Raw genomic sequence first — 11,266 nt, 5'->3', positions numbered from 1 at the left:
AAAAAAAGTATTATAGAGTGTCTTTTCCAAAAACCCAGTACAGTCATAATCAGTTGTATTTGTCTAAATTGGTGGGCAAAGCAAATGTTTCAGCTTGTATTGGTCCTGTAAGATTGGCTAAGCAGGGGCGAGTTGGGGGCAAGTGGAACACTCTGATAATCCTTCAAGCGCATCCAGAGAGAGAAAATATGCATGAGAAGGAGGGGAGCGAGAAGGAGAAGGGGAGGAGACACTGCAGTGCAGCTTGAGGGACAAACCATGGCAAGCATTTCGGCACGGCGAAGGAAAGCTGCAAACAACAGAAGCAGAGCGCCATACAGAAGGTGTGGAAACACTTGCGGAGTTTCAAAAGAGCACCCCAACATCTCAACAGGGCCAAAAAGGAAAAATCTTGATGACAATGCAACACTAGCCGAAAGTTCTTTTTCATCTCTGACAAAGTGAGCAGTAAACTGAATGAGGGAGCAAAGTGCATCACGCACTTTCAGCCTCACACACTCTGAGTCCCAAACACATACCTGTGTCAGCAGCGGGCACACGGAAGGGAAAATGCAGCTCCAAGCTTCCACAGACATTGGGGAGAAGAAGGTGAGTCCTTGGAAATGTTTTTTGGTTTCTTTGTTTTGTTTTCATTTTTCGCCCCACTGTGTCTTAATCTGCCCTCAAGTCAAGCAAAACCTGTGCTTCAAAGAGTGCGTTGCTGCCACTGAAGTCCAGATTACACTTTGAGTACCAGAGCGGTGCCACTGGGTGCATTCCTCATTTCTCATCTTTGACATGATGAAAACAAACTGCTGTCTCGAAGCGATCAAACAGAGCAAGGAAGTGAACCGAAAAAAACTACAAGATACTGAAACAAGAAAGGAAACAAGAGAGCAAGCTACTGTGTGACAACATGCATTTTACGGAGAATGACAAAGGCTTGTCAGAGAAAATATACCATATAGTGTGCATACTGCTTTTACAATGGCATATAGAGTACAAGACATGCACCATTTATTTTAACAAACAGTTTTGGTAGCATGTGTTTGAAGGCATACAGGTACTGTGCAAGCAGTTCAGCCTGGTCCCACACTGCTGTGGGATGGCATTCCACTCCATCAACATGGTTGTGATGCTTGCTCAAGCACAAACAGAACACCCAAACGGATCCCGCACGTTGGCTTAAGGTCAGGACAGCTGACAGGCTACTCCATTCTTTCTATTCCCAAACTGTGTTCGTAGTCTTGATAAACACTACTGTAAGGGGAAGTGTTGCCATATGGGCCACTGTGGGGGATGAGATTTCCTTCACTGATGACAAGCCTAATTTTTCCACTGGTGAATGTTGCCCCCATCCCTGTATAATCAGGCACCGATTTGTCAACAGGAGAGTCAATAGCAACAGCAGAGTCGCTGTTAAGCGGTGGCAGTAAAGAGGTGGCACATTTTGGGCGCACTGCATAGACTCACTGACGCTACGTATTCCACCAATGCATGTTCCTTACAAATCGGGTAGCATTTAAACAGAAAAAAAAAATAACAGTATCAAGGAAATTGTTTATTGGCATTGTTACACAAGAGAAAATCTACCAAACAAAAAAAGGGACAATTTATTGTTTAATGTTTATAACACAGGTCATTGATGGCGTAGTGTTACACTTGTCAGACGTTGGTGCTGGCAGTTTGAGTTCAATTCCTACTCTTTGACAGTGTATATGTGTGTGAATGGTCATCTATGTATTTATTTGTACTGTGGTGATTGACTGGCAACCAGTCCAGGGTGTAGTCAGCCCTTTGCCAAGAGTCAGGCGGGATATGCTCCAGATTCCCATGGCACTAAACAAAGTAAGCGACATAGAAAAAGAATGAATTGACGTTTATAATACTTATACTTGACTAGTACAGTCTATTGTCAAGTCATGTGTACACTATTTATTCTCAGGCATAGAGTATTGTTATATTTTCCCCAATTGTGATTGCATCACATATCTTTAGTTTCATTTTACAGTTTCAGTACAATACAACACGCTCCAATCAGGCCTCAATGATCATTCTCACCTTATTGCTGTGGTAAAAAGAGTAAGTCTGCAAACTATGAGTACTCAATCCTGTATGGACCTTATCAGGAGCTGACTGCTCATTTAAAAAAGAAAAAAAATGGCAAGGAAAAATTACTGTTTCTGGAAGACACTTTGAAGACAACCATGTGGACAGTTTAGTTGTGATAGGCAGAGTAGTAGTACTACTGATGTTAGTTACATTTGAGTAGGCTTGTTTTGTTAAAATATGTTGCTGTGATGCTTCACTGCAGAAAGAAGACAACCATATGTACTGTGTACTTACCCCAGAAAAACAATTTCATAAGTTGATGGAACACACAAATTTGCGTTAGTACAATGGTGATATTGTGTGACTGCGACAGATGTTGGCCGGCACTGTGATTGCACCGTTTTTATCAATGGAACATTAAGAAATTAGTAACTTTTTTGTTTGTTGAATTAGCCATTGAAGATAATGTAATTTTTGTGTGCTGTTATTTTGATGTGAGTGTGCAGCAGTCTATGATAGCTTGGCGTGAGTGATATTAGTCGTGTGGATGGCAAGCGCTTGGCGCTGTGTTTGCAACATTTTAATCAATGACACGGTAATAAATTAGTGATTTTGGAGATAGGAGCATTTTGGAGCTTCCTCGTGTTGGCTCTGGCTTTTATTGTGCCATGCGCATTTTTCTGTGTCTCCTTATCTGTATTATACTCCCCAAAGGTGACCAAGGCAAGCAGACCAGAAGGAGCTACACAATGTCTATTGAATTGAAGCAAAAATTGTGCCAAAAACCTTTTAATTCTATAAATTCTATTTGGCGACAGATGATTTGAGTTGTGATCATGATCAGGGAATGATTTAAACTCATGCCTCAAGGCACCACTGTAATGAGAATCAACGTGGGCCTTGTCAACATCAATGCTTTTGGAACTTCAATCTCTCATGGACCACTTGACATAATCACAATGTTTACTTGCTTTTGCTTGAGGTATTTTGGGTTGGTTTCTGTGGGAGTGAGCCCCCCACTCCCCCACACTATATCTTTCCGCCGACCCCTTTCCACGAAGGCCACTTGGCAGCTGTGCAGTGTTTGTAGCAGCTGAATCGAATGAATGGATCGTAGCTGACCTCCACCCAGAGAACTGGACTGAAGCCCATATGTCATGTGAACAGTTACCTCAGCTTTTGTTAAACGCTCTCCAAAGGGGCAACGGCCGGTCACAGGGTAGACGCCCTTGTACAGCATGTAACACACACCTGCACAATGGTGCTGGCAATACGATTGCAGAAAATTGTGGAGTTCAGTGTATAACCCTGGACCATCCTACTGTACATACAAGACTGATACATTATACTGAAGTGGGCCGCCTCATCACATTTTCATAATGCAGACTGTTTTAGGAATGATTTTCTGCTTCAACTTGTGTTCAAAATTTTTAGATATGAATCCTGTATGGTAGCAGCAAGCTCAACTCTGTTCACAAAAAGCAACAGTTTGGCAAATCCTGAATAAGTATTCAAAAAAGAGGCTTCAAGCTGGTTATTGCGACTCCTAGTTGAAGTTTACTCTCAAACTAAACATAAAATAAGGATAATTACAACTTGTGTCTTTAAAACCAGATACACTAGCTTTGCCTTAGGAAATTCCACTTAGCTTCATGCTAATGAACAGAGAAAATTGTCACAGGTAGGCTAATGAATAGCCTCTATGTGGCGGTCACACTTTACGAAATGAATATTTGAAGACAACCGGTGCATCAACACTTGTACAAAGATAATGTAGAAATACTCGCTGGCATGTATTCTATATCCTCTGAAAAAAACAACTATCAGTAAAATGATTACAGTTTCCCGAGTTACTATTCAGTAGTTGTGAAACTCTTCTTCTTTTCTGTCTGTATGGCTGTACTGTGACTCCCCCTTGTGGCCAAGTCACACACAACAGAAGGGGCTGCATTGACTTAAAAAATGATTAGCTTGAAAAGGCTCCAGCACTCCTGCCACCGTTGTGAGGATAAGCCGCTTGGAGAATGGATGGATGGATGATGATCAAAATGTTTAATTCTTAAAAAAATTTCTTGCGATTTATTTATAATGTATAATATAATTTACTGTGTCTGACCTTCATTCCATGTCACCTTTATGTGTCAGTATGTCCAAGTTCATGTTTTTTTTTTTTTTATCTTCCCCTCTCTCTTTATCCAGATGGTGTATTTCCATAACTTGCTGTGACCCATCTTAACCTCCCTGATTCTTTCTTTTCCTTTTTTTAACCCTTTTTTTTCACAGTAATCAGTCATATATAGATTAAGGTTGTATATTCCTGCAGTATTAAAGGAAATTCTCTTCTTGAGAATATCTTTATAATAGATGAATTTGACAGTGGGCGTGAGATGACTTAAGGGAAAGCTTGGCAATGAGCCAAATTAAACACAAAGATGGGCCAAATTGGGTAATTTCTTGACTGCAAACCTTCCCAAAGCAGCACAATTGCGTCACATTTGGAAGGCTGTCCGGAACATTCTCTCGATGTCTTATGATTTTTAAAACACAACACTAAATGTTTTTTTTTTTTAGGCCATGACTTTGGTTTTCCTCCTTCTGTGTACCCAAACAGTGTCACATAATTCTCCTTTTTTTTCTTTCAAACATCCTGCTTTGATCCAAACAAAGTGCCAGACCTGTCTTTAGTGGAAAAACACAACTGACCAATATTAAATCCAATTTGAAATCATGGTGAAATGAATTCACAACAGTTTGGGTCCTTTAGCATCTAGTGTGGGGTTAATGTGTCCGTTAAATGTATATGACATTCTTAACAGCTTTGCTGCTGATTGACGCAGCAGCTGGAAGAAAGTCCCACAGCAACAATGTGAAACTCCAACCGAAAACATCACAACCACCAGGTTGGCTTGGTTGCGGCAATGGCAGTAACATCCTGAAATATTCTCTTCCCACCACAAATGTTCAATTAGGAAGGCATTCATCTAATGATACAGTGGTGCCTTGAAATATGAGTGACCCAATTTAGAGGTTTTTCGAGATAGGAACTGTGATTCCTCCAATTTCTTTTTTTTTTTGACTTTCGCACAAAAATTGGCGATATGAGTGCTGTTTGGTGACTATTAACTCAACTCACTTCACACAAACCAAGAGTTAAGAAGATGGAGAACATTTTTTCTTCTAGATGTTTATTGCTACTGCCACTTTTTACCGTCGGACTAAACATAAAACAAAAGGAATTACAGTACATGATGTTCTATTTTTTTAAATTACCACTTAATTCTAACTTTAAGTCCACACATCATGGTGAACACTGCTGACAGACTATAAATAATACTGAGGTCACAGAGTTATTTTATTTAACCATTATGTATCCAGCTAAGGCAATTGACAGCAGAGTCTCATTTCCAATGCTAAACTGGTTGTATACAGCAGCCTAAAAGCAAAATTAAACCTTTAAAACACACATAGCCAAACATAAATGATGGAGCACCACAAGTAGACAGTTAATCTATCAATACAAGCAGCCATACAGTGAAACCACCATACTACACTATTATTTTGGTTGTAGTCTTCAGTCATGCACACCGAAAACCACAATATTACAAACACTTCTCAGTAGTTGCAGTTTCACCTCAGCATCTATTTTCAGTACCACTTACTAGGGTCACGAGTGTGCTGGAGCATTTCCCAGCTATCTTCAGGTGAGTGGAGGGGTACACCCTAGACTGGTCGCGAGCCAATCCCAGGGCATTTTACTTCAACTTTGACAGTAAAAACTAACAAGAATGTTGTGTTCATCAAGAAGCTCTCGAATTGGATCTCGTTAGATTGTGCTAATTTAGAATGTGAATCTGGAAAGATGAAACAGGAGCATTTTGGTCTGTGCAGCCTGGACTCATTAAGTGTGGCTCAGAAACAAAGAACTACATTGTAGACATTAAAGATCACAAATGTTGTCTTTTGTCTCCACCCTTTTCCCATTCTTTTACCGTCATCGTTCTCTGTGGCAGATGGACCCAGTCCAGAAGGCTGTGATCAACCACACCTTTGGAGTTCCTTTGGTCAAGACCAAGCGGCCGGTCATTTCCTGTAACGTCTGTCAGATCCGCTTCAACTCAGAGGTACTATACACATTTTCTCATGTTGTCGTGAAAACAAAAAACAAATGGAAGGTCTTCTCCTGTATTTTCTCACCGGTGAGCGGATATTGACACAGACTATGTGGTGTAGTTCTTTGCTTTGTTATGGGACTTTTGACCCCCATTGGAATTTAATTTCTTTCAAAGTACTGCACCATCAAAACAGCCAGTAAAGAATGTGGAACAAAGCTGCAAGGTCTGGCACAAAGGTCGGGGATAAGTACTAGTAGGTTGTGCACAAGTAGATTTTTGGTGGTGCATCAACACTGACAAAGTTTCATTAAAATCCTAAATATGTGGAAATGTGATGTTTGAAACACTGACTTGATATTAGACTGCTGGCACTTCTATTGTTTCATTATCATCCATCCATCCATTTTCTGAGACCCTTATCCTCACGAGGGTCACTTGGAGTGCTGGAGTATATCCCAGCTGTCAACGGGCAGGAGTCAGGCTACACCCTGAACTGGTTGCCAGCCAATCGCAGGGCATATGGAGACAGACAACAGTCACACTCACAATCACATCTAGCGACAATTTTGAGTGTCCACATAATGCATGTTTTTGCGAAGTGGGAGGAAACCGGAGTGCCTGGAAAAAATCTAAGCAAGCACGGGGAGACCATGCAAATTATATTATACACAGGTAGGGCCGGGATTTGAACCCCAGTCCTCAGAACGGTGAGGCCAACACTCTTCAGCTGTGCCACCGTGCCACTCGTTTCATTATCATTTTAAATAAATTACTTTGTCCATTGGAATTAATAGCGGGAGACAAAGAGCATTTTATGTTTGTGAGTAATGACAGAGACGCCTTCTATGTGCAATTGTGTCAAGACATTCCAAATATCCAACGTGTAGGCAGTAATGATGAAAACCGAGTGGTGCGGACTTTTTGGTCGGACACACACAGACCACATTAAGGAGTGGACCAGCGCTAAATATATTTGCTAAGTCTGCAATCATAGCTTCCATGTGGTTAAGCAGCTACAACGTTATAATCTTGAACTCGCTCGCTTAGATCTTCGTACTGAACTGTTTATGTGTATGTTGGAATGTTTATATGATTAAATTCTTGTCAGTTCTTAGTGAGGAATCAGAATATGCGAAAAATATATATATATATAGTATGGACAAAAATATGATGGGAGGATGTTACAGCCATAGGAAGTGAAGGTGAAAGAAAATACATATTCAGACGCCTAGTAGTTTTCAATCTTTTGGGAAGGCTTTCTTAGAATGTAAATGCAAATGTAGAAATGTTTCTGTGGGGATTTTTCGGAAAGGTCATTCGTGTTCCTACACGCCAAGCTTATTCAAGCTTATTCAAGCTTTATAACAGCTTTATGGCACTTTGCTTCGCACACTGGCACACAGTCATACTGGACGAGAAAAGGGCCTTACCCAATCAAACATACAATTACACAAATGTTTCGGTAAGGCAAAAAGATTCAAGCAAACACAGAGGTAGTTTTCCATCATCTGATCGAGAGGGTTTTTCTTTTTTTTGCAATATTAGAGATCACGATCGTGAGGATAACTTAGTTTTGGAACAGACAAGCTAGTAGAAATATACATTTGTTTATTTTGGCTTTGTAACACTAATTATTTGTTATCAGCTATGCTATCAATATAAGGTAAGCACTAAAAATTTGGCTGCGTATAGAGAAACTTTGGACGCAGTGGAAATACCTCAACCCAAAGCGGCCATCATAAACAGCTATGAACCCTACACAATTTAAACATATTTCTTTGTGCAAGGACAAGTGGAATTAAATTTCACCTAAAGACCTGAGGTGGGAGCCCAACATCACCTGCATTGAGCTGTGGAGGCAGTTCGACACAGCAGTCATTGAATCGGTTCTGTGTCTTGATTGGTGCTCTTACATAGAAGGACAAAATCTGCAAAGTCAGCGACAGGGCTGCTGAAAAAATGATTGGTACACACCTCCCCACTCTTGAAGACTTGCATGCTACTGCGACTAAAAGAAAGGCCCAAAAAATCCTCTTGGATGCTGGTAAACGGTAAAGTAAGACCTTGTCCTTCTCACCTGTATTGTTGCAGTCAAACAAATTTACATTCAACATTTTTCAAATCAAGCGTACTTTATCTTCAAACACTCCAAACAATGCTTCAATCTCCAAATTGTCCAGAGGTGTTATCTGAACCGCTTATCCTCACAAGGTTCACAGGAGTACAGGAGTACAGTATCTCCCTAGTCCCCCAGTCCAAAAAAAAAAAAAAAAATCTATTTATTCTCGTTATAGCAGCTCGACTCAGATGGTAATGGAGTGGATTCCAGCCTCCGTTGCCCTGCAGCCATGTATAACCGAGCTCCACTAGTCAAAGCCCATTTACCATTTGGAGAATCTTTATAATGCCGAGAATGATATCAAGTACACAGGCTCATTTTCAGAGCGAATCGCACCAGTGAGTCACTTAACATATAAGCACCTTGTGCATATCCTGTTTCCAGGACGTCATTTTTATTCATGTGAGTCTACTTTTCACACACACACACAAGCACACACGGAGACAGGCACGATAAGTACTGCAATAAGAGGAGGTGCGGTACCGCTCCTCTTTCACTTTCATTGTCAACAGCGCGAACACTCGCTGCAGAAAATCAGCAGTCAAAGATGCGGCAGAAAGTTGTTCGCATGTCTGACTGAGCTCCCCATTTTATTCACATTTCCCATTATTCTCAAAAAGTGGTCATTTGTAAACAGAATCAAGCAACATAGAAGCATGTAGGATGTAATGGAAACATAATTGTACGACCGATTTTCTCCCGTGTTGTTTTCTTGTTATTCATAGTTTGCAGAATTTGTCCCATTTTATGTGTCTCTCTCACCTTTGAGGCATTCATGAAGGGCATAACAGCCCCGATGCATGTTGGGAAGACTCCACATTATTGTTTAGATGCATGGGGTGCTGATTGATCGCCTATGCCTTGGTGGCATGCTGCATTAGTGATGTCACAGACTGTGTCCCACTGCAGTGAACAATATCACGCCTGCTGCAGTAGAATTAGCCCGATAAGGATCCGCTTATTTGCTTCTTTTCTCCTTCATCACCAACCCCCTCAGTCATTTCTTTCCCCACTTTCAGTTTTTGTTTTTTTTAGTCTGAGTCTGTCCATACTTTTTATTTTCATCAGTAGCTGCAGCATTGCTGTCATATCACAGTTTTTTTGTTTACATCCTCTGCATAATATAAATAAATAAATATGTAATGTGGCTGGCGCGCTTCAGCCTGTATCCTTGTTTGAGATTGTTGTCCCATTTAAATCAGTCCCATTTTTAGGATTTTTTTTCCCACTTAACAACCCTCACCAAACCAGTTTTCCCCCCTATACAATATAAAGACCCAGTACCCAATACCCAATCAGCACACATTTGGGCGAAGACTTCTTTAAACCGTACAGACTCCTCATTTTTCTTGTACGCAAAATAAAATCTGGGTCAATTTTGGCTCTGGCCCAAAAACTCGGTCCATTTTCTGCGTCGCTTATCCTCACAAGGGTCGCGGGATGGCCCAAGATATTTCTATAATACCTGTCTGTATTGAATTATGAACTATAGATGTTTTCAACATATGATACTGGCCTGTCTGACATTAATATAAGAATGATTAATCCTTAATGAAGGTTACAGAGAAAAGACAAATATATATTTAGTTTGCTCGGTTGCCGTTCCTTGTATTTGCAGGTGTAGATCTTGGGTCCACGCAAAGGCATCTTCTCGAATCTGTATGACTTCTTTTCTTTTTGTTGAGCACAAATGTTCATTTCATATGCTGTTTATGTTTTTCCCCCACGACCCTTCTAATACTAATTTGTGCCTACCTCAGTGGGAACCAGTGCAAATATGCTGGAAACACAGATACTGTGGTTTTTGAGAGTGTTTCAAGCAACCACTTGAAAACTGTTACTACATAGAGTATAAGTCATGTAGTGCCCATAAGCATTGCCACCATTTTACTTGATTTAAATGAATCTAAAATGCATTTTGGTAGACATGCCTCAATGTTGACACGGAACCACATTACGGATGAACATTGTTGCACCTGAACAAAAGGTCAAAATGAGTCAAATTTGACTTGAATAGTATTCTGGAGGGAGTGAATGCAATATAGAATTATTCATATAGTACATGCTAATCCAACAACTAGCATTCACATGTATCTTGTTCTTACACAGAAATGATAACGCTATGTAGGCAAATACAGTTGAAGAATGGCTCAAACGAAACTGTTTTAAGATCAAAACATTCCAAATACCCTTGAATTCCGCATGGCACTGTCCATGTTTAGTAGGTCCCAGTATAGATGTCTTTTATTCTGAGCAAGGCCTCTCACTGACACTCATCTGCCTGGCAATTGATCTGTTTGGCACAGCAAGAGAGCTTAAGAAAACCTTGATGGCTGCCTCACCATGCATGCCCCGCCAAATACTTTTCCATACTCACCTTCATCTGAGAGGTCACATCTCTCACTTGCCACAACTCAATCCACCCACTTCTCTCTCCAGGTTTAACCGTGGGCTGTGCCCCTTTTCAAGACTACTTTGCGAAGCAGGCATGTGAAGTCAGGGGTGGCAGAGCTTCACCCACATCAGTTTTAGCTCTCCGGTTTGAGTTTAGACCGACCATCCCTTTGAATTCAACAATGTCCATGATTTCCTCGTCCAAATTCTTACATTGGTGAGACGCTAAGTGCAGCAGCAGGTGGCATCGCCTCACCTCAGATTGTGCAATCCCTCACCAACTGTTTGTGAAGATTCATATTGGCGCCTGTCTTTTTCGGTCTCTCCTCATCTGGATCACAATTTTTCCAAACACCCTCAATATGTGCTCCGATTTTCAATTGTAAAATTAATATATTTAATATTGATGTGTCAGATATTTTGCCCTGTTGACAAAAGAAAACCAATAAAAAAAGAAATGTTGTGAGGCAGACGATAGTCTGCCACACTGAAGGGAGCACACGAGACTTCACAGGCTCACATGGCTTCCATTCATCTTCTACACATGCAGACATTGTGCCATCTCTAAATAGCAGTACAAGATGAGACCAGAGAGAGATGAATTTTCTTC

At 40.7% G+C, this 11,266-nt stretch overlaps 1 protein-coding gene across 1 annotated transcript in view; it reads left to right on the top strand.

The window, feature by feature from the left end:
- Positions 1–259: 259 nt before the first annotated feature.
- znf385a (zinc finger protein 385A) overlaps positions 260–11,266 on the top strand; it is a 31,507-nt gene continuing 20,500 nt past the window's right edge. Inside the window, exons 1-2 of the mRNA XM_061828778.1 lie at positions 260–588; positions 6,042–6,152. Of these exons, the coding sequence (XP_061684762.1) occupies positions 457–588; positions 6,042–6,152 (243 nt within the window). The 5' untranslated portion in view covers positions 260–456. The remainder of the gene's footprint in view (positions 589–6,041; positions 6,153–11,266) is intronic.

Source organism: Syngnathoides biaculeatus, chromosome 2 (assembly GCF_019802595.1).
Source record: "Syngnathoides biaculeatus isolate LvHL_M chromosome 2, ASM1980259v1, whole genome shotgun sequence".
Classification (NCBI taxonomy): Eukaryota; Metazoa; Chordata; class Actinopteri; order Syngnathiformes; family Syngnathidae; genus Syngnathoides; species Syngnathoides biaculeatus.
This window is presented reverse-complemented; position numbering and strand designations above follow the sequence as displayed.